Genomic DNA, 24647 nt, shown 5'->3' on the forward strand with positions numbered 1-24647 from the left:
ACGGAAGTCACGTGGGTTTTTCGTTTTTTCGTTTTAAACCACAAACGAAAAACGGAATCACGTGGTGCTCTGTTTGTTTTTTGTTTCCAAACGAAAAACGAAAAAACCAAATTAAAAAAACGATCCGATTTAGTTTCTTCAAGTTTCTTTCTGTCATTTTCTCTTTTCAATCGAAGAGCGGAGAACGGCAGTCACGTGACCCGGAAGTGAAGGCAAACATGTCAAAATAAAAGCCAAGAAGATAGTGTGGTCATTCTATAAAAGTGTAACATTATTTAAGCTCAGGATCAAAGTAACAGTAGAAGATAAATAGGCTAAATAAATACACAAATAAATACATACATAGATATTTTTTTTGTTTTGTTCTTTTCATAAACACACAAATGTCTTTTATCCAAAAAGTGATTTTTCAACCAGCGATTATGACATTAATGCCAGCTAGACAGAATAAAGCTCTGTCTGTCATGACAATAGTACTGGACTGAAGGCCACTTCATCAAAATCATGGAAATTCACAATAATTAGGCCTGTGCTAAAAAAGCCGACGCAAGTAAGCCAAATGATCTGTGGCCCATCGCAATAACCTCCATATTGTGTAAAACCATGGAACGAGTTCTTGCCAGCCACCTGACCAGCACAGTGCTAGATCTGCTCCAGTTCGCTTAAATAAGAGCGACAGAGGCCCAGACGACGCTGTGCTGACTCTGCTTAACACAGTCACAAAACACCTTATGCATCCTAAAGGTTATGCCAGAGCTTTATATGCGGATTTTAGCTCAGCTTTTAACTCAATGAAGACGCATATTCTCCTGAAAAGGCTCATTGATCTCAACATCAACACAGGGTTAGTTGTGTGGATCAGAGGGTCTGTGTCAGGGAGAACATGTCAGACAGGCTGCCCACAAGGCTGTGTTCTTTCCCCTGTGCTATTCTCTCTTTTTACTAATGAATTTATGACCAATGAGAAACATTTTAGACTGTTTAAGTATGCGGATGACATGGCCTTAGTTGACCTTTTACAGGAAACAGGCCCACTAGGTGAAGCTGCCTATCTGGCCCACACTACAGCCCTTCAGACACGGTGTCACACTAGCCAGCTAGAAATCAATGTGGCCGAGACGAAAGAATTAATCATGTGCTGCACAAAACAACATTTGATGACAGAGCCAGTTTCACTTGATGGCCAACATGTTGAAACTGTGGAACACTTTAAATACCTCAGTACAGTCCTGGACACCCAGGTGAGCTTCTCTGAAAATACAGAGTATATCTTCAAGAGATGCTCACAGCGACTTTATCTTCTAAGGAAACTCAGTGGCCTCGGTGTCAGCCGGCAGATTTTAGAATTAGTGTACAAAACTATTGTTGAGAGGATTTTAACCTTTAACCTTCCTGCCTGGTACGGTCACCTACACTGTAGATAGAAGAATAAACTGTCTAGGATTGTGTCAATGGCAGGCAAAATAGGTGGTAAACCCCAAAAGCCCTTGACTCAACTTTTTACAGAAAGGACGAGGAAGAAGGCGAGGAGTATCCTGGCAGAGAGCTCCCATCCTCTCTGCAGCCAGTCGGGAGGCGCTATAGAGCCCCTCTGGCAACTAAACATGTGTTTAAAAAGTCTTTCATCCCAAATGACATCAATATTCATACCTCAACACAGTGACTGAGCAGATCTGAGCCACAGACACTGACATGAACTGTTTTTAATGTGTAACATAACCTGTCTCTGTTTTTTACTAACTGCTGTCTGGTTTTTAATGTCTGTTGTTTTCTGTGTTTTGTGAGCTGAAGACAAATTTCCACCCTGGTGGACAATAAAGTTTGATTGTATTGTATTGATCAGATCATATTGAGGGGCCGTCAGCTTTACAATTTAGTTTGGAGGGAGATTCGGTATCAGTGAAGTCAGTGCATTTAATGAGTAGGCCTTCTGTGACGTTACCCACCGTAGGGGTCAGAGGTCACCGTAGGGGTCAGAGGTCACCACTCCTCAATCCACAAGGATTTTCTTTTCAGTCAAATTTTGAATTTTGACGCATTTATAGATGAAAAGTCAAGTCAATAATCATGATCAATGATTGATAAGTATGGTTGATCAGCATGTTTGCCAACCTTCAGACATCATAGTCTAATATGAGGATTAATCAGCCTGAGTTCACTAAAAAACTGAAATCACTAACTTTCTGTATTCTGTTTGGTGGTTTATGAGGCTTTTCAATCATTTCTAGTCTATTTGGTATAATATGTAATTTAGTTAATTTGTTCGACATCATGATAATGCTGATTTTTCAACCAGTGGTTATGACATTAATGCCAGCTAGACAGAATAAAGCTCTGTCTGTCATGACAATAGAGCTGTACTGAAGGCCTTTCCTTTACTCGGGTGACTCTTTACAGCCGTCTGAAGACAGCAGGTATCTGTTAAATCTACAGTAACTGGAGTGATGAAGTGGCCTTCAGTACAGTACTACTGTCATGACAGACAGAGCTTTATTCTGTCTAGCTGGCATTAATGTCATAATAGCTTGTTGAAAAATCAGCATTATCATGGTGTAGAACTACTCGGCTACAGCCTTCCTAATGGAGTGAAGGGATCAGGTGGAAGTGTCAGGTGTGTTGAAAGGAGTAGCCACATAGTGCTTCTCACCTGCCGACATAAAGAAACAGCCCATAGTGAGGGTGTGAGAGAGAAAATTGTCAATTACATGAGAGATCTGAATAACATCTGTAGAGACCCTCCCTGTTGTATAACATCTGTAGAGACCCTCCCTGTTGAATAACATCTGTAGAGACCCTCCCTGTTGTATAACATCTGTAGAGACCCTCCCTGTTGTATAACATCTGTAGAGACCCTCCCTGTAATTTATCACACACTTTTTGGATAAAAGACATTCATGTGTTAATGAAAAGAACAAAACAAAAAAATATCTATGTATGTATTTATTTGTGTATTTATTTAGCCTATCTATCTTCTACTGTTACCTCCATCCTGAGCTTAAATAATGTTACACTTTTATAATATGACCAAACTATCTTCTTGGCTTTTATTTTGACATGTTTGCCTTCACTTCCGGGTCACGTGACTGCCGTTCTCCGCTCCTCGATTCAAAAGAGAAAATGACAGAAAGAAACTTGAAGAAACTAAATCGGATCGTTTTTTTAATTTGGTTTTTTCGTTTTTCGTTTGGAAACAAAAAACAAACAGAGCACCACGTGATTCCGTTTTTCGTTTGTGGTTTAAAACGAAAAAACGAAAAACCCACGTGACTTCCGTTCTTCAATTCAAAACGAATAATGAGAAAAGGAATTCGCAAAAAGAAAAAAAAACGGCCCGGTTTGGGTTCGTTTTTCATTTTTTGATTCAGAAACGAAAAACGAGAAAACGGCCGTTTTCTCGTTTTTGGTTTAAAACGAAAAAATAAAAAAAAGTTTTTTCCTTTCTGAATTCCAAAGGAAAAACGGATTATCCGATGATACCCAGACCGCTGAGGCGGGAAAAGCCAACACTAGGATCAGCATTGATTCATGGAGAGACCTTCGTCTGGTCAGCTAACATTAGCTCATTAGGGGGGGTCTCTGAGGTCTCTGAGTGGTGGTGGTGGTGGTGGTGGTGATGGTGGTGTAGGTGGTGAGTGTACGAGCAGGTGTTCTGTACCTGTGACCCGTTGAAGACCCCGACCTGGACGAGGCGACCCGGCTTCTGCTGGTAGTTCAGGATGCTGTAGGTGGCGAAGCGCCGGTCGCCGTCATCGTTAAACTCGATTCGTCCGGTCAGACCGTCAGGGTACTTGGATGACATTAGCACTCTGGAGAGCCAATCAGAGAGCAGGAGTCTCAGGTCTACAGTGGTTCTATTGTGGGTCACATGATAGTGGACCACGTCAACAACAGTGATCTGAGTGGACTGATGGAGTATCTGGGTCACTCAGAGAGGATAGAACGAGTGACAGCCAGCTCCATTAGCCCAGTTACTGAAGCTGAATCCAGATCAGATCAGTGAAGCGTCTCTGTCCTCGTCTCAGGCTGGAGACGAGTCCGTCCTGATCTCAGTGGACAGCACTGAGACCCGGTCCTGAGACCAGAGCTTGAGGGGACAACACCAACACCAACACCAACTCTCTACTCTCAGTCCATGTCTTTAAACCAGGGCTGTAGAGGTTAACGTGATGATAACACGTCACAATCATTGAATCAGGATTAATCCCACGTTGTTCTATCTGTTCATAATGAACCTTAAAGGAGATCAGTCCAGTATTTAATCCTCTTATCAACATGGGAGTGGACAGATACGCTGCTTTATGCAAATGTATGTTTATTATTGGAAATCAATGAACACAAAACAATAACAGATATTAGCTAGAGCTAAAGTTTACTAATGAAAACACTGACAGGCTAACGCCGTTAGCATCCCTCATAGAAGCTACTGGGAACATCTAGCTAACGTTCACTATAGAAAACAATGAGAAGCTTTAAAACCGAGTCCGCTACAACCGAAAAAACACAAGTTTCATTAATGTGTTAAAGAAATTAGTGGCGTGAAAATGAATGTGCGTTAAGGTGTTATTATCACGTTAACTGTGAGACTGAGGACGCCTCGTCTGTTGTCGTTATAATGCAACACGCTCTCCAGTGAGTCATCCCGTCTAGAACAGTCAACTCATTAATCAGCTGAAACATGAAGGCAGAGTCATGGTTCGTGTCCACAGGGACGTTTTTTATGGCGAGGGGACGCGACGCTTCCCAACATTGGACGCTTGGTGTGCTGTCCCTAGAAACAAGGCACTCGGCTCCTGATTGGACGAACGCTTTCCCGCCGTTGGCTGCTGCTCCCAGCTTTCAAACCGGAACCAGTCTGGAGGCTCGTTTGGAAACTTTCTTCTCTTATGTCACGTAAATAGTTCACTGAGATGTGTTTCTGAGGAGAGAAATAATCCATGTTGATGAATCTGTCTTTATTTTAGATCAACAACGTTTATTTTAAAAGATCCTCGGGAGTTTGGAGAGGCGGCGAGTCGCATCGGACGCCCGTGATTTACATAAAGTAGACGAGCCCTCAACTTTATGCAAATGAGGAGCGGGCGTCGTGACGCCTAGTCTCTCGAATCGCGACGCCACGCTACCAGAATGCATTGCGCGGCTGCTTACATAGACAATGAATGGGGAGCGTGGAAAGCACGGAGGCTGTGGACACGTACCATTAGACCTCTAACGTCACATTAAAGTGTATCCTGTCAGTTGATCAGAGCTTTAGTGATCAATACCTCATTATTTATCAGCCCAGCTACAAGAAAACTCATTACCACAAACTGATTGCTCTATATTGAACCTGGACCGGTTGACCTCTGACCTCTGGTACTGACCGTTTGAAGAGCGGCCCGGTCCTCCAGATGTTGGTGTTGCCCACGCAGCCCCGCGGAGGCTCCGTGATGTTCTCCTTCTCAAACAGCTCCTGCAGAGACTGGGCCACCACCGCCACGGCGTCCGCGATGTGGGCCGACTCGTTCTTACCGTTAATCAGCTGGAGGCCCAGCAGGCCTGCACCACACGTAGCACGCACACACACACACGCAACACACACACACATTCACATGCACGCACACACACACAGAAGAGAGAGGTTAGACACACACACACAGCAGGAAGCTAAATGAGCTGCAGACTGAGAACTGCCCTCGTTCACACAGATAATTAAACCACACACACTTTAATTAACCTTAACGATGTAACTACAGGAGTGCTTCAGTGTGACACACACACACACACACACACACACACACACACACACACACACACACTCTCTCAGGGCTTCAGGCGTCAGGTCAGTGTTCAGTACCACCAAACTGCATGCTGGGAGTTCACTCTGAGAATCACAGCCGTTTGTCTCAGGACAGAAAAAGCTTCACTGAGACGTTATGAACTGTCTGCTGCTGTTCTCCAGCAGAACCTCGTCACACTGCAACCAAACGTCTTTACATCTGCCTCCAACATCTGCCTCCAGCTGACTGACAGCAGCTGACTGACAGCAGCTGGCTAGCACTGTTAGCATCCCCCACAGACACTACTGGAACATCTAGCTAGCACTGTTAGCATCCCCCACAGACACTACTGGAACATCTAGCTAGCACTGTTAGCATCCCCCACAGACACTACTGGAACATCTAGCTAGCACTGTTAGCATCCCCCACAGACACTACTGGAACATCTAGCTAGCACTGTTAGCATCCCCCACAGACACTACTGGAACATCTAGCTAGCACTGTTAGCATCCCCCACAGACACTACTGGAACATCTAGCTAGCACTGTTAGCATCCCCCACAGACACTACTGGAACATCTAGCTAGCACTGTTAGCATCCCCCACAGACACTACTGGAACATCTAGCTAACACTGTTACGTTAAGGGTTTTATTACAATTTTCTACACGTTTTTTAACGTTTAATAATGAAACTACTAGCTAGTGCTGTTAGCACATTAGCTAACTCGTACTCGTAATGTAAAGTTAGCTAATATTTGTTTCTGAAACTACCAGGTTCAACAAGCTAACGTCCTCTCCTGGACCCGCTGAGCAGCTAACGTAAAGAACAGCTAGCTAACATGCTAACTGAAGGCTAACTATGGAGCTCTGGAGATGTAGATGGAATGCTAACAATGCTAACAGTGAGGATGCTAACAGTGAGGATGCTAACAGTGAGGATGCTAACAATGCTAACAGTGAGGATGCTAACAGTGAGGATGCTAACAGTGAGGATGCTAACAGTGAGGATGCTAATAATGCTAACAGTGAGGATGCTAACAGTGAGGATGCTAACAGTGCTAACAGTGAGGATGCTAACAGTGAGGATGCTAACAATGCTAACAGTGAGGATGCTAACAGTGAGGATGCTAACAGTGCTAACAGTGAGGATGCTAACAGTGAGGATGCTAACAATGCTAACAGTGAAGATGCTAACAGTGAGGATGCTAACAGTGCTAACAGTGAGGATGCTAACAGTGAAGATGCTAACAGTGAGGATGCTAACAGTGCTAACAGTGAGGATGCTAACAGTGAGGATGCTAACAGTGTTAGCAGACTGGAGTTCCGTTAGCTGAAGCACCAGATGCAGAAACTGTTTCTTCATAATGTGACTAAAGTGTCTGGTGAAGAAAAACAACATCAAGATCCATGATGTCACAGAGCTGCTTCACAGGTTTCTTTATAGGGAACCGTTTCAGAACCAGACCCGGGGGGGGGGGGTGGACACAATAACAGGAACACTGATAGCTAATACAGTCCAACCCAACAGGCCCGGCAGCAGCAAACGGCTCTGAGGACCTCAGGTCCATCTGAGAGGCTGGAGACGTGTCCTCCTTGTGTCCTTGTGTTGGGTTCTATTATTATACTTTATGTTATTCTGTCCATCAGCTGTTCACAAGACAACCTTGAAAAGTCTTTAAAAACCTGGAAGAAGTTCTGGAGGGTTGAATGTTGGTCCCATAGACGTATATATATATATATATATATATATATATATATATATATATAGTAAACATAGACACCACACTGACTTCTGGATCGTACGTCAACGTGGCCGCCATATTGGACCAGGGAAGACTGGCCTGCTAACGTAACATCACATAAGAGCTAGCTAACGTTCCTTATTAATAGCTAATCAATATCAGCTAATGTTATCTTATTAATGTTCATATCTAACATGATATCGTGTTTAAAACATGAAATGTACGATACGTATTAAAAACGTGGTAAACTTGTTTAACAACTACACTATTAGATTATTGTGTTTTTATAATTGCTGTATATATACAGTATGAAGTTCTGGTTTGTAAGAAAGTTATAATAATTGATGTTAAATTCTTGTATATGAGTGAAAATAAGAATCATTTCATTCATTCATCCTCAGTTTCATATGAACATCTCGTATAAAAACTCGGCATTGGTGTGAAAAGAACTGAGAACAAACATCCTGAACTCAAGGTCCACTGTGCGAGATGTCTTCTGGAGCTTTCTGCCACATCTTGTTGCCTTCATCAGCGTTCAACAGCACGTGGCTGAAAGCTCTGCAGTAAATCTAGTAAGTGGACCTTGAGTTAAGAGTGAAGAATAAACGAGTTCAACCTAAACGTAGAGCCTAGAGGAGGAGAGGTCACGGGGTCAGCCTCCTGGTTCAGGACTGGATTAAACGGTCGCCTCCTCTCTGGATCAGAGCTGAAACATGAACGTCAACGCTGGAACCAGGCGGGAGGCGGCTCAACGCTGGAACGCCACGACAACACGACTTCCATCTGAAACGGTTTCCCTAGAGAGGAACCTGAACCTCCTCCAACAGAGACCAAACAGCTGAGGAGCATTTTCAGAGTGCAGTCCTGCTACACCTTCAACAACATGATGGATCACTTTTTGACACATCTGGAGTTTGGGGCTCGGGGGGGGGGGGGGGGGGGGGGGAGAGATGGGGTCGGGGGGGGGGGGGAGCAGGGATGTGTAGAAAAATGACACATCATATCTAAGAGTGCAGCAGCTGGCTGGTGAGGATGTCTTCTGAAACAAAAAGCCACGGCAACAGAGCGGGGCGCCGATTACCCAGCAGCCAGGGGGACGCACCAAACGCTGCCAACGCGTACGGGACCAGGTTGAGATCTAATCTGGTATCAGGTCCACAGGAGGTCAAAGGTCACCTCAGCAGATTTAAATTTAGGATCATGGAGGATCTGATGGGGCACTACGTGGCCAGAAGTATGTGAACAGCTGGTCCTCTGTGACGGTGTCACATGTTCATCAATGTGTTGGTTTCGTCCGGAATCCCACACTAACGTGTTATTTAATACGCCGAAACAATTAGTATGTCCCAAACCTCAGTATGAAACTAAAAATATCCCACAATGCAATGCGGTAGTGACGACAACGTTCATAACAGACGTTGACGGACAGCTCTGTGACGTCAATAACACTTTCATTTAACTGTCAGTATAAATTTACACTTAAGTTAGGTGTAATATATATTTTAAATTAATTCAGACAAACCGTCGTTTTGGTCACATGCGGTTGGTTATGACTTTATTCTTGTAATGTCACGACTTTATTCTTGTAAAGTTATGACTTTATTCTCGGAATATTACGTCTTTTTTTTCTCGTAAAGTTAGCACAGTGTGATATTCGGACGTAGCCCTGGTCTAACAGCCTGATCACACATGTTGGGGATCAGGTCTGGGTTCTTAACGGAGCTGCTCTGTGTCCACATACTTCTGGCCGTTATAGCGTAGCTCTGTTTACATCACGTGGTCGTCTGGCTGACTGAGTGATCAGCTGACTCAATAAGCCCCGCCCCCTCCCTGGCCAGGCGGGCTCCATGTTGCAGTGGGCGGGGCCTCTATTGGCCAATGGCAAAGGGCAAAAGCATCAAGCAGGAAACAGGAAGCAGAGGCGGCATCTTACCAGTGTTTGTGCACGTCACGGTAACCGTAGCGACACTAGCTGTTTATCAAACACCCCCCCACACCCCCCCCCCCCCACACCCCAACACCCCCCCATCGACCCTGAATACCTCCCCCCTCCCCCCCACCATGTTATAGTGTACTGTGTAACGGGCAGACGGGCGGGCGGACGACACACACTATAGAAAATGAAACAAACAAAAAGATGTTAGACACATTTAAAGCCACACAGTTACAATGAGCCAGAACAGAAGAAAACAGCGGTTAGGAACCTTTAAACATGTCGCCTCGTTTGCTCTGTTTAGATGTTTAAACGTTCAACCAGCAGTTAGAAGAAACCAGAGAGAGAAACACACCAGGACGCTGAGAAGCTAAAGAGTTAGCTTCCTTCATCAGAGACCTACAGCACTACCGACAGAGAGACAGAGAGAGAGACAGAGAGACAGACAGAGAGAGAGAGAGAGACGGAGCAGCCGTGGCTCCATCCAATCACTGTCATTGATTCACTCATTGATTAGTGATCAGTCGTCTACATGCTCGCCTGAGGTTGTTTTCTTACATATTAATCACCTAGCAACACCTCACTAATCACCTGGCAACACCTCAATAATCACCTAACAACACCCTAGCAACCACCTAGCAACACCTCACTAATCACCTAACAACACCCTAGCAATCACCTAGCAACACCTCACTAATCACCTAACAACACCCTAGCAGCCACCTAGCAACACCTCACTAATCACCGGGCAACACCTCATCAATCACCTAAAAACACCCCAGCAACCACCTAGCAACACCTCACTAATCACCTAACAACACCCTAGCAACCACCTAGAAACCACCTAGCAACACCTCACTAATCACCTAACAACACCCCAGCAACCACCTAAAAACCACCTAGCAACACCTCACTAATCACCTAAAAACACCCCAGCAACCACCTAGCAACACCTCACTAATCACCTAACAACACCCTAGCAATCACCTAGCAACACCTCACTAATCACCTAACAACACCCTAGCAACCACCTAGAAACCACCTAGCAACACCTCACTAATCACCTAACAACACCCCAGCAACCACCTAGAAACCACCTAGCAACACCTCACTAATCACCTAACAACACCCTAGCAACCACCTAGAAACCACCTAGCAACACCTCACTAATCACCTAACAACACCCTAGCAACCACCTAGAAACCACCTAGCAACACCTCACTAATCACCTAACAATACCCTAGTAACCAGACAATAATAATAATGATGCTTCCTGTTCACTGACCACGTTAACGTGCACACTAATGTCACACTATTATAGTGAGAGTGATGTAAACAGCATGTCCAGAAGAAGTCATGTGATCTGCTGATATTATTCAGGTTCTAGCAGCGTTCTGTCTACAGAACATTCACTAGATAAGTCTCAATCAGGGTTTTTACTGCAGTTTACGACAGTTTACGGCGTCGGAGTCTGTTCTCGTACATCACCGTAAAAAGAATAGCGTGAAGAGCCCAGCTATGTGACAATGAGGGTTTAACAACACGGAGCAACATGACTGCAGCTGGAAGAAGAGGGAAGTTAACGTTATTTAAAGGCCGTAGCCGTAGGACGTACGTCATCGGGATTTACTTAAATGTACAAATAAAGGCAGAAGAAAGTTCAGACATATGTCAGAAAAAAATGCCAAAGAAAGGCAGAAAAAGGCTCAAAAATGTTCAAAAGAAAAGGCCTAAAAATGTCTGGAAACAAAGTCCCGAAAATGTCAGAAAAGGCTGAATAATTTCCAAAAATGTCAGCAAAAAAGGCTGAAAATTGTCCCAAAAAAAGCCTAAAAATGTCCAAAAATCTCTGTCAAAAAGGCAAAAGAAAGTTCAGACATATGTCAGAAAAAAGCAGAAACGTGTCCAAAAACTGTTCAAAAAAAGGCCAAAGAAAGGCAGAATAATGTCCCAAAAATGTCCAAAAACAAAAAGGCTGTATAACGTCAGAAAAAAGGCTGAAAAATGTCTGAAGTAATGTAAACAGGAACATTAGTGGAATATTAATTTTCATCAGCCATGTAAACAGAATAGTAGGAATATTATCTTTTTAGGAATAAGAGAAAATACATGTAATATTTAGTGCATGTAAACGTAGTCAGAGTGAAACCTCTGGATCCGTCCCTTCGTCTCTACTGACCAATAATCCCTCTGATAACGGGACTGGAGATTAATCAGAAATACAGATTTAATGAGCACAGAACAGATTATTGTTTGTTCTGATGAAATGATGATAAATCCTCCACAAAATATAATTTATGTTCTTGCAAAAACTCTTTCTGTTCTCACAAACTGAATCCATAACTACCTCCAGCATTCAAATTATGTCTTAGTTTATAGACTGATTTCTATTGATATTAAGATCGATACAGAATACAGGACATCATTTAATATCATCCATTAATCAATATATTACTAAATACAAATAGAAACTCTTCTCTTCCTTTCTTTCAGTTATTCTCTATCTATTAAACACATTCTAGCATTAAGTAAACCCTCAACACCTGATACAACACAGCTACCACCTATTAACAGCACAACAACACCATACCAACCACATGGTGTTACCATAGATACCAGCTCGTAAACATCTGGCAGCATCAAACACCTGCTAATAAATATTTAACTCTTTATTTTCAACGTTAAAAAACTGCTGGAAATCTGATTTTTTTTTAAAAACCTAAAAAGAGAAGAAGTGTAGAGCAGCTTCGTCTCTTCTTTTGTAGTTTTATAGTTTCTTTAATTACTGTGAGTGTCTGCAGCTAACCCCCCCCCCCCATCGATGGCAGGTTTATTTCTAGCCGTGCTCACTGTGTCAGCATGAATCACATCTTTAGATGAGCAGCAACATGATGACCTCCTGATATGTCTGAAGTCTGAATGCTGCCGGTACAAATATAGAAACAATAGAAGCAGCAGCTCCTGAAGCCAGCGGAGGCTGACGGCTCTATTTTCTGACTCGCTGTGTGAAGTTCGATAAAACAGCTTCACTAGCGCTGAAAACACCTGAACTTTAATCTGACGTTTAGCTGAGAGTGATGCTGACAGCTGGATGGAAGCAGAGCTGAGAGAGAGAGAGAGAGGAAGAGGAGGAGGAGGAGGAGGAGGAGGAGGAGGAGGCAGAGGTTGATGTACCGTCTGGAGCTTCACTCAGAGCTTTGCCGGTCATCTCTCTCTCTCCGACCAGCCAGACGTAGCCGGAACCGGTCATGTTGAGCTGACGGGCCGCTTTATACACCGCTGCAGCTTCATCCTCACTGCAAACACACACAGATATACAGTCTCTAGTAGCTATCGCTAATGTACACCCTAACAATCACACCTGTAGCTACATCCTGCTAACTTACACCCTAACAATCACACCTGTAGCTACATCCTGCTAACTTACACCCTAACAATCACACCTGTAGCTGCATCCTGCTAACTTACACCCTAACAATCACACCTGTAGCTACATCCTGCTAACATACACCCTAACAATCACACCTGTAGCTACATCCTGCTAACGTACAGCCTAACAATCACACCTGTAGCTACATCCTGCTAACGTACACCCTAACAATCACACCTGTAACTACATCCTGCTAATGTACACCCTAACAATCACACATGTAGCTACATCCTGCTAACGTACACCCTAACAATCACACATGTAGCTACAGCAGTACACAGCAACCTAAGTAACAACCTGTTACCAACCTGGTACCAACCTGGTAACAACCTGGTAACAACCAACTACCAACCTGGTAACAACCTAGTACCAACCTGGTAACAACCAAGTACCAACGTGGTAACAACCAAGTACCAACCTGGTAACAACCTAGTACAAACCTGGTACCAACCTAGTACCAACCTGGTACCAACTTGGTAACAACCTGCTACCAACCTAGTACCAACCTGGTAACAACCTAGTACCAACCTGGTACCAACCCTTAGTACCAACCTGGTACCAACCCTTAGTACCAACCTGGTATCAACCTAGTACCAACCTGGTAACAACTTAATACCAACCTAGTACCAACCTGGTAACAGCCTAGTACTGACCTGGTAACAACCTAGTACTGATCTGGTAACAACCTAGTACTGACCTGGTAACAACCTAGTACCAACCTGGTAACAACTTAGTACCAACCTGGTAACAACTTAATACCAACCTAGTACCAACCTGGTAACAGCCTAGTACTGACCTGGTAACAACCTAGTACTGATCTGGTAACAACCTAGTACTGACCTGGTAACAACCTAGTACCAACCTGGTAACAACTTAGTACCAACCTGGTAACAACTTAGTACCAACCTAGTACCAACCTGGTAACAACCAAGTACTGACCTGGTAACAACCTAGTACTGACCTGGTAACAACCTAGTACTGACCTGGTAACAACTTAGTACCAACCTGGTAACAACCTAGTACCGACCTGGTAACAACTTAGTACCAACCTGGTAACAACCTAGTACTGACCTGGCAACAACCTAGTACTGACCTGGTAAAAACCTAGTACCGACCTGGTAACAACCTGGTAACAACCTAGTACCGACCTGGTAACAACCTAGTACCGACCTGGTAACAACCTAGTACCGACCTGGTAACAACTTAGTACCAACCTGGTAACAACTTAGTACCAACCTGGTAACAACCTAGTACTGACCTGGTAACAACTTAGTACCAACCTGGTAACAACCTAGTACTGACCTGGTAACAACCTAGTACCAACCTGGTAACAACCTGGTAACAACCTAGTACCGACCTGGTACCAACCTGGTAACAACCTGGTAACAACCTAGTACCGACCTGGTACCAACCTGGTAACAACCTGGTAACAACCTGGTAACAACCTAGTACCGACCTGGTACCAACCTGGTAACAACCTGGTAACAACCTGGTAACAACCTAGTACCAACCTGGATGCAACCACCCAAAACACTAATTACTCTAACCTGGCAGAGAGGATGATGACTCGGGCCTCCAGGTCTTTGGCCTCCAGCAGCAGAGCCGTCAGGTTGGTTTCGGGGCTGAACATCAGCACCTTCTCCGCCTGGACGACCACCGCGCAGAGCGACGGGTGGCGGCGCAGGGCGGCGGTTGGTGGCGCAGGGTGACGGGTGGCGGCGCAGGGCGACGGGTCACATCGTAGGACATTGAGAAACACGGCAGAACACGACACCACAGAACACATCATAGGACAGGGATTATTAGCTGTGAACCCTCAGACTCCCCTCCCCGTGAGCCGCCCACGACCCCGACCCCGACCCCGACCATGCTCCCTCTCACCCACGCTACCACGGGAGGATGAGGGGGGGCAGGGCCATAAATGGAGACAAAAAGTGTTGAAGATCTGCTGAACTGAAAGAAAACTCAAAGTCGAAGCTTGAATAGAAAAGAAGAAGGAGGGGGCAAAAAGTTGTGCGTGGTGTGGTGGCACATGCAAACTGAGGCGCTTTCAAGACTCCAACCAACCAACCAATCAGGGACGTGCATGTTAGAGAGCGCTGATGCAACCGCAAATGAAAGAAAAAGAGTTTGAGTGGAGAGAAGGAAGAGGGGGAGGAGGGAGGAGAAAGTGTTTCATTTCCCAACAGAAAAAAGAAAAGGAGGTTTGATGTTGAGGAGCGAGCGGATCCTGGCGGGCGGCGTTCCTCAGATCTGCAGACAGAACCGAGCCTCAGCCCGGCGGCATGCAACCCTTCACACGGGGAGGAAGAGGAAGGGCGTCTCTCGGTGCGGACCGTCCCCGGTGTGCAGGAGGAGTCATGAGAAACCAAAAGAACGTAAAGAGATGGTGGAGGACAGACGAGCCACCAGGATGAGAGTCTATCTCTGGAGTGGATTCTGGGGGAGGGGGGGTGGGGGGGGGGGGCGGACCGGTGTCCGGCTGCTACCGGGGCGAGCTCACAGATTGGTTGGGCGGCGTGCATCACTTGACCATGCATGTTTATACCTTGGGCGTTCTCCTGAAGTCATAGTTCTGTTGGTCGAGGTTTTCATAGTTCCTGTTTTTAGTCTGATGGAGTCATGATGTTGTTCACAGAGAAGATACGAGACACAGAGATTATAGACAGTCAGAAGACACCAAGACATGAGGACAGCAAAGCATCCAACACATGAGACACACGGTCTCTGGTTCAGAGACGCAGACACATCACAGACCGTCTGTCTGTCCACCTGTCTGTCTGTCCACCTGTCTGTCTGTCCATCTGTCTGTCTGTCCAATAATGTAAATATAAAACTAAAGATGAACAAAGTGAGATTGTGACTGAGATAAATGAAACATTCAGGTTTAGTTAAAGGGACTATCTGGTGAAGCCCGTCTGTTAAACAGTGTTGGCCGCGGTCGGAGGACGCGGGGGAGACCGTAGCTTTGGTCTCCAGGACCGGAGTCTCTTCTGTACTCTGCTCCTCTGCTCCTCTGCCTGCCTTCACTCACACACCGCGCTCCTTCTCTCTCTCTCTCTCTCCACCTCTCACGTGCATGCTGCTCACTCCACACTGCAGAAGAGTTAGTTTAGCTCTGAGAATATCTAGTGAATGTTCAGTGGACGTTTGTGCAGAAATAACTGCTGCAGCTCCTCCAGACCAACAGAGGTTTCCCGTGTCTTGTGAAGTGACGGGGCTCCGCAAAGAGAAACGTTATCGTCTCCGACCACGGCAGTTTGACGGCGTCGCCATGACGATCAGCTGAGAGTCCCGCCTACACTGAAGACGATATATAGAATAAAGTAGCTGGTAGCTGAAGCTAGTGGAGCCTCCTCCAGAACCACACACACACATCCTAGTATATCAGTGACAGTCCAGATGTGTCCTGATGCCACATCCTATAATATCTCTGAGTGTGTTTACGTCCACCAGCGGGTTTCAGTAGAAGCAGATGTGTCCAGATGTCTCAACATCAGTGAAGTTGGTTTCGTCACTCTGAGCTTTCCTCTGACGTTGAGTCTCTGTGGCAGCGGAGCGTCCCGTTAGTCCTCCGTCCTCCACTAACCCGCTCCAAATGTTACGCTCATTAAAATTACATCCATCCCTGAACACACACACACACATGTGATTGTTTCTCTCTATTGTCTGGTCCAGACTGTGACTGATTCTATTGTCCGGTCCAGACTGTGACTGACTGATTCTATTGTCCGGTCCAGACTGTGACGGACTCTATTGTCCGGTCCAGACTGTGACTGACTCTATTGTCCGGTCCAGACTGTGACTGACTCTATTGTCCGGTCCAGACTGTGACTGATTCTATTGTCCGGTCCAGACTGTGACTGACTCTATTGTCTGGTCCAGACTGTGACTGACTCTATTGTCTGGTCCAGACTGTGACTGATTCTATTGTCTGGTCCAGACTGTGACTGATTCTATTGTCTGGTCCAGACTGTGACTGATTCTATTGTCTGGTCCAGACTGTGACTGACTCTATTGTCTGGTCCAGACTGTGACTGACTCTATTGTCTGGTCCAGACTGTGACTGATTCTATTGTCCGGTCCAGACTGTGACTGATTCTATTGTCCGGTCCAGACTGTGACTGACTCTATTGTCTGGTCCAGACTTTGACTGACTCTATTGTCCGGTCCAGACTGTGACTGACTGATTCTATTGTCTGGTCCAGACTGTGACTGACTGATTCTATTGTCCGGTCCAGACTGTGACTGACTCTATTGTCCGGTCCAGACTGTGACTGACTGATTCTATTGTCCGGTCCAGACTGTGACGGACTCTATTGTCCGGTCCAGACTGTGACTGACTCTATTGTCCGGTCCAGACTGTGACTGACTCTATTGTCCGGTCCAGACTGTGACTGATTCTATTGTCCGGTCCAGACTGTGACTGATTCTATTGTCTGGTCCAGACTGTGACTGACTCTATTGTCTGGTCCAGACTGTGACTGATTCTATTGTCTGGTCCAGACTGTGACTGATTCTATTGTCCGGTCCAGACTGTGACTGATTCTATTGTCCGGTCCAGACTGTGACTGACTCTATTGTCTGGTCCAGACTTTGACTGACTCTATTGTCCGGTCCAGACTGTGACTGACTGATTCTATTGTCTGGTCCAGACTGTGACTGACTGATTCTATTGTCTGGTCCAGACTGTGACTGACTGATTCTATTGTCCGGTCCAGACTGTGACTGACTGATTCTATTGTCTGGTCCAGACTGTGACTGACTGATTCTATTGTCCGGTCCAGACTGTGACGGACTCTATTGTCCGGTCCAGACTGTGACTGACTCTATTGTCCGGTCCAGACTGTGACTGACTGATTCTATTGTCCGGTCCAGACTGTGACGGACTCTATTGTCCGGTCCAGACTGTGACTGACTCTATTGTCCGGTCCAGACTGTGACTGACTGATTCTATTGTCCGGTCCAGACTGTGACTGACTGATTCTATTGTCTGGTCCAGACTGTGACTGACTCTATTGTCTGGTCCAGACTTTGACTGACTCTATTGTCCGGTCCAGACTGTGACTGACTGATTCTATTGTCTGGTCCAGACTGTGACTGACTGATTCTATTGTCCGGTCCAGACTGTGACGGACTCTATTGTCCGGTCCAGACTGTGACTGACTGATTCTATTGTCTGGTCCAGACTGTGACTGACTGATTCTATTGTCTGGTCCAGACTGTGACTGACTGATTCTATTGTCTGGTCCAGACTGTGACTGACTCTATTGTCTGGTCCAGACTGTGACTGACTCTATTGTCCGGTCCAGACTGTGACTGACTGATTCTATTGTCTGGTCCAGACTGTGACTGACTGATTCTATTGTCCGGTCCAGACTGTGACGGACTCTATTGTCCGGTCCAGACTGTGACTGACTCTATTGTCCGGTCCAGACTGTGACTGACTGATTCTATTGTCTGGTCCAGACTGTGACTGACTGATTCTATTGTCTGGTCCAGACTGTGACGGACTCTATTGTCCGGTCCAGACTGTGACTGACTCTATTGTCCGGTCCAGACTGTGACTGACTGATTCTATTGTCTGGTCCAGACTGTGACTGACTGATTCTATTGTCCGGTCCAGACTGTGACGGACTCTATTGTCCGGTCCAGACTGTGACGGACTCTATTGTCCGGTCCAGACTGTGACTGACTGATTCTATTGTCCGGTCCAGACTGTGACTGACTCTATTGTCCGGTCCAGACTGTGACTGACTCTATTGTCCGGAACAGACTGTGACTGACTCTATTGTCCGGTCCAGACTGTGACTGACTCTATTGTCCGGTCCAGACTGTGACTGACTGTACAGCAGCCTATGTGAGATTCCTCATTATTACATTATAAATCAGAAGATGTTTAATTCAACGCTGCAGTTTCAGTTCACCTCCTTTAACTAATGTGCTGTAATATTCATGTTTCTCCTCCAACATTCATGAGTCTCAGCGAGGCTCCTCCGTCACACAGGAAGTTTTATAAACTTTAACGTCCACCGAGCTTCACCGACGGTGTTACAGATCAGAAAAATAAATCATTAATAAATCCTCTTCTCTGATACAAATCAACCGAATATAAAGTTAAATTATGTTGTTTACATCATGTTTGAGACATTCAAAGATAAAAAAAATTTGTTCAACATTCATAATAGATCCTCGAATCTCTGTCAAAAATAAAATTAAAACTAATTAATACTCTAATTTATATTCTCCTGTTTTATCTTCTATTTTTTCTTTCTGCACAATGGGTACTTTTCCTTTGGGTACTTTATTTTGATGTTAATACGTTTGTACTTTTACTGAAGTAACATTTAGAATGCAGGACTTGTAACAAAGTATTTCTACACTGTGGTATTAATACTTTTACAAGAGTAATTCCTCTACCTCTGAGTATAAATGTTGATGGAGTTATTGATTAACTGATCATTTATCACTACTGATCACTTTGTTCTGTGTCGTCTCATTGATACTGCTGATCCACCAGAGACCTGTCTGTCTGTCTGCTGACCCGTGGACAGACAGACAGACAGACAGTCAGACAGTCAGACAGACAGTCAGACAGACAGCTGGTCTAACAGCGAGGCAGGTCGGCAGCTGGGACAGAAGCAGCTGAGATGTGTTTGCACGGCTCCGTCAGTGTCGAGGAGATGAGAAACCAGACAACAGACGGAGGTGAAGAACTGAAAGATGACGTGGACGGACAGACAGACTCACAGAGAAAGAGACAACTGAACAAAGGTGTTTTTAACTGGAATAAAGAAAAAAAACATAAAAGAACGTAATAAAAAGAAGAAGAAAATGAACTAAAACTCCACCAAGACGGCACAAAAAAATATAAAAATATAACAGAAAACATTTAGAAAATAAATTGTCTTTAAATACAATGATAAAAAATAAATCAAGAGACACGACAGATTCTTTTTAAAATTTAAATGAGAGCAGAAGTTCACAAGAAAATAGTGAAAATGTTCAAACTCAGACGGAGTTGCTTATTTATGCTTCCTTTAGGCAACGTAATTAAAAAACACTCCATAAACGTTCATTGTTAGGCAGATGATAAACAATTATATGCTGCTATAGGCCTTGGACCAACCCCTAGTTATGCTGCTATAGGCCTTGGACCAGCCCCTAGTTCTGCTGCTATAGGCCTTGGATCAGCCCCTAGTTATGCTGCTATAGGCCTTGGACCAGCCCCTAGTTATGCTGCTATAGGCCTTTGACCAGCCCCTAGTAATGCTGCTATAGGCCTTGGACCAGCCCCTAGTTATGCTGCTATAGGCCTTTGACCAGCCCCTAGTTATGCTGCTATAGGCCTTTGACCAGCCCCTAGTAATGCTGCTATTAGCCTTGGACCAGCCCCTAGTTATGCTGCTATAGGCCTTGGCCCAGCCCCTAGTAATGCTGCTATAGGCCTTGGACCAGCCCCTAGTAATGCTGCTATAAGCCTTGGACCAGCCCCTAGTTATACTGCTATAGGCCTTTGACCAGCCCCTAGTTATGCTGCTATAGGCCTTTGACCAGCCCCTAGTTATGCTGCTATAAGCCTTGGACCAGCCCCTAGTTATACTGCTATAGGCCTTGGACCAGCCCCTAGTAATGCTGCTATAAGCCTTGGACCAGCCCCTAGTTATACTGCTATAGGCCTTTGACCAGCCCCTAGTTATACTGCTATAGGCCTTGGACCAGCCCCTAGTAATGCTGCTATAAGCCTTGGACCAGCCCCTAGTTATACTGCTATAGGCCTTTGACCAGCCCCTAGTTATACTGCTATAGGCCTTGGACCAGCCGCTAGTTATGCTGCTATAGAACTGGACTACCAGGGGACTTATGACACACTGAACTCCTCCTCTTCCTCTCCATCTGTATATATTCATGTCCCATTAATAAACGGGTCGAGGCAGATGGCCACCAATCCAGAGCCGGGTTTTGCCATGATGTGACGCTATATAAATAAATAGAATTGAAATGTACAATCAGGCACAGCCCGTTTTGCAGGTGGAAAACGCGAGGCGCACCGTACCCGATCAGAAAGTGTTGTTTGCAACCACGGAATGAGTGCTAACGTGAGCTTAGCAACAGCTGATGAAGTCATAAAGATCCGGGTATCCAGCAAGGAATATATATAAAAGGTTTCTATAGGTTCCTTAGTGACCACCGCCTCCAAGACACACGCACAAAAATAAAAATAACGTAAAAGCAGCGCACAAAACGCTTCACTCATTGAAAGCTATTTCGAATGCGCTCCGTCTGATCAGGGCCTATATAGATCTATATAGATCTAGATCTATATAGATCTATATAGATCTATATAGATCTATATAGATTCTATATAGATCTATATAGATCTATCTATAAAATGTGTGTTTGATTTGAGGACATCTCAGCCTCTTCTGTCACTTTGTCACTTTTCCGAGGATTCCAGTTTCTGAGAAACAAACTACAAACTAAACATTCTTGGTGGAGATAAAAAAAAAGAAAGCGATGAAAGAGAAGCTGCTTGGACGAAAGAATATACAAGCCAGCAGGATGGAGGGATGAAGGAGGGATGATGAAAGGATGAGAGATGAAGGAGGGATGATGGAGGGATGAAGGAGGGATGATGGAGGGATGATGGGGGGATGAAGGAGGGATGATGGAGGGATGAAGGAGGGATGATGGAAGGATGAAGGAGGGATGAAGGAGGAATGATGAGGGATGAAGGAGGGATGAAGGAGGGATGATGAGGGATGAAGGAGGGATGAAGGAGGGATGATGGAGGGATGAAGGAGGGATGATGAGGGATGAAGGAGGGATGATGGAGGGATGAAGGAGGGATGATGAGGGATGAAGGAGGGATGAAGGAAAGGTAAAGGAGGGATGACGGAGGGATGAAGGATGGATGATGGAGGGATGATGGAGGGATGAAGGAGGGATGATGGAGGGATGAAGGAAGGATGATGGAGGGATGAAGGAGGGATGAAGGAGGGAGGATGAGGGATGAAGGAGGGATGAAGGAAAGGTAAAGGAGGGATGACAGAGAGATGATGGAGGGATGATGGAGGGATGATGGAGGGATGAAGGAGGGATGATGGGGGATGATGGGGGGATGATGGAGGGATGAAGGAGGGATGTACAGAGAGCAGTTTCAGTTCTACAAACATTTGTTGAGCAGATAATAAAGCAAACGACATGCTAATAACTAGCATATCCATAGCTAGCACTAATGCTAATCGTTAGCCCGCTGTCACATTACTAATAAATCAAACTAATACAGGCTGGTGATGTGTCCTCTGACACAAAAGGAAACTGTAACATCGACACTGCGAGACAAGGCACTGATTCCTTACGACAACTTTAGGACCAGCCCCTAGTTCTACTGCTATTGGCCTTGGACCAGCCCCTAGTTCTGCTGCTATAAGCCTTGGACCAGCCCCTAGTATTGCTGCTACAGGCCTTGGACCATCCCCTAGTTATGCTGCTATAAGCCTTGGACCATCCCCTAGTTATGCTGCTATAGGCCTTGGACCATCCCCTAGTTATGCTGCTATAGGCCTTGGACCAGCCCCTAGTTCTGCTGCTATAGGCCTTGGACCATCCCCTAGTTATGCTGCTATAGGCCTTGGACCAGCCCCTAGTTATGCTGCTATAAGCCTTGGACCAGCCCCTAGTATTGCTGCTACAGGCCTTGGACCATCCCCTAGTTATGCTGCTATAGGCCTTGGACCAGCCCCTAGTATTGCTGCTATAGGCCTTGGACCAGCCCCTAGTTATGCTGCTATAGGCCTTGGACCAGCCCCTAGTATTGCTGCTATAGGCCTTGGACCAGCCCCTAGTTCTGCTGCTATAGGCCTTGGACCAGCCCCTAGTTCTGTTGCTATAGGCCTTGGACCAGCCCCTAGTTCTGTTGCTATAGGCCTTGGACCAGCCCCTAGTTATGCTGCTACAGGCCTTGGACCATCCCCTAGTTATGCTGCTATAGGCCTTTGACCATCCCCTAGTTATGCTGCTATAGGCCTTGGACCAGCCCCTAGTATTGCTGCTATAGGCCTTGGACCAGCCCCTAGTTCTGCTGCTATAGGCCTTGGACCAGCCCCTAGTTCTGCTGCTATAGGCCTTGGACCAGCCCCTAGTTCTGCTACAATAGGCCTTACTAGGGGTTAGCTACTAGCCAACTTAACTTAGCTTACGTCAAATAGCACCACAGAGATGAAACCGTTTATAGAAGTGAAACTGCAGTCTGACGATGACGAGGGATGAACTGATGAGACAACACACACACACACACACACACACACACACACTGCAGCTCACACACCTGGATTAGAACGAAGCACACACACACACATTGTTACCTAAACACACATGACGGTCAGCACACACGTGTCCTCACGCTGACTGTGAATCGGTGTGTTGGTGTGTTGTGTATGTTGATATGAATAAGTGTATACAGTATGTGTATATGTTTGTTTATGTGTATATATGTATATATATGTACTGTAAATATATATATATAAAGTATATATGTGTGTGTGTATAGCTAACCTTGGTCTCTCGCTCCTCCAGCAGCGTCTCCAGTCTCTTCTGAGCAGCTCGTCCTTCGTGGTCGTCGCTGACGATGAGGATGATGTGGTTCCACCTGAACTCTCTCATCAGGTCGAACCAGACGTGAGCCTGGTGGGAGTACGGAGGGACCGTCCTCAGGAAGGACAGGTGGATGCTCTGAGGAACCACGAGAGGAGACCACAGCGTTAGTCTGCTTATCAACACACTCAGCATGTATGTAGTCAGAGATGTCCTGAAGTCAAATATACCAGGATCATTGTCAGGAATTAGTGATTATCCAGCAACCCAGAGATCTAAGAATAAAGACATTTCCCTCACAGATTAGTGGGATTTTCTTTTTAATTTATAATGTTTTATACTTCTGATGAATATAATCCATCAATCTGATTACCATAGATGTATTTTGTATATACAGTTCCCTTTGTTAACACCTTATTTTGAAAAGCGGACGTAGTCCCACGTGTCTACTTCCTCTAACTTCTCCAAGGACATACTTTGGCATTTTTTCTGTCTTTTTTCAAACTTTGTTCAGACTTTTTTTCGGATATTTTGCAGATATTTTTCCGCCTTTTTTGGAAATGTTTTAGGCATTTTTCAGACTTTTTTTGGACTATTATTCAAACATATATCTGCCTTTTTTAGGACATATTTCTGACTTTTGTTTGAACATATTTCTGCCTTTTTTGGACATCTTTTGGGCCATATTTCGGACATACTTTGGCATTTTTTCGGACATATTTCAGACATTTTTTTAGATTATTTTTTCGGCTTTTTTTCTGACTTTGTTCAGACTTATTTTCAGACATATTTTGTCCTTTTTTAGAAGTTAGCATGCAGCTTTAGCTCTGCTCTGTGTAGCTCTGCTTTTCCTGTCAATGTGTGAAACCCAAAGTGTTTCCATCCTTTACTGGATGTGTAGTGTTTACCACGCTGGATTTAACATGTGAGGGTGCAGGTCGTATCCACGACGACCCTCCAACGTTTTATACTCTGAGGTTTGTTTTGGTTGACGGATACGGAACGGATATGACGTCACGTTACTCAGACTACCACAATAAAAGCGGTAACTTCCTTCTACCTCCACATAGACTCAGATGAAGCAGATATATCCATTCTTGTGTTAAAACATCTGTTTAGAAATCATAAAATAAATCACGATACAGAGGTGAAAGGATGTTTTTCCCAGACCTGCAGTACTTATCAGGTCA

General features: G+C 45.1%; 1 protein-coding gene across 4 annotated transcripts in view; it reads right to left on the bottom strand.

Annotated features, from left to right (window-relative positions):
- The window catches only part of LOC141770053 (glutamate receptor ionotropic, NMDA 1-like), a 78081-nt gene that overhangs the window by 30541 nt on the left and 22893 nt on the right, over positions 1–24647 (bottom strand). For 2 of the 4 annotated variants that reach the window (XM_074639682.1, XM_074639684.1), the window contains exons 4-9: positions 23419–23595; positions 15410–15472; positions 14409–14506; positions 12606–12727; positions 5361–5535; positions 3656–3806 (exon numbers count right to left, since the gene is read on the bottom strand). In XM_074639682.1, coding sequence (XP_074495783.1) covers positions 3656–3806; positions 5361–5535; positions 12606–12727; positions 14409–14506; positions 15410–15472; positions 23419–23595 — 786 coding nt within the window. The remainder of the gene's footprint in view (positions 1–3655; positions 3807–5360; positions 5536–12605; positions 12728–14408; positions 14507–15409; positions 15473–23418; positions 23596–24647) is intronic. The other 2 variants (XM_074639683.1, XM_074639685.1) reach the window with 1 other exon arrangement.

This window comes from Sebastes fasciatus, chromosome 6 (assembly GCF_043250625.1).
Source record: "Sebastes fasciatus isolate fSebFas1 chromosome 6, fSebFas1.pri, whole genome shotgun sequence".
NCBI classification, from domain to species: Eukaryota; Metazoa; Chordata; class Actinopteri; order Perciformes; family Sebastidae; genus Sebastes; species Sebastes fasciatus.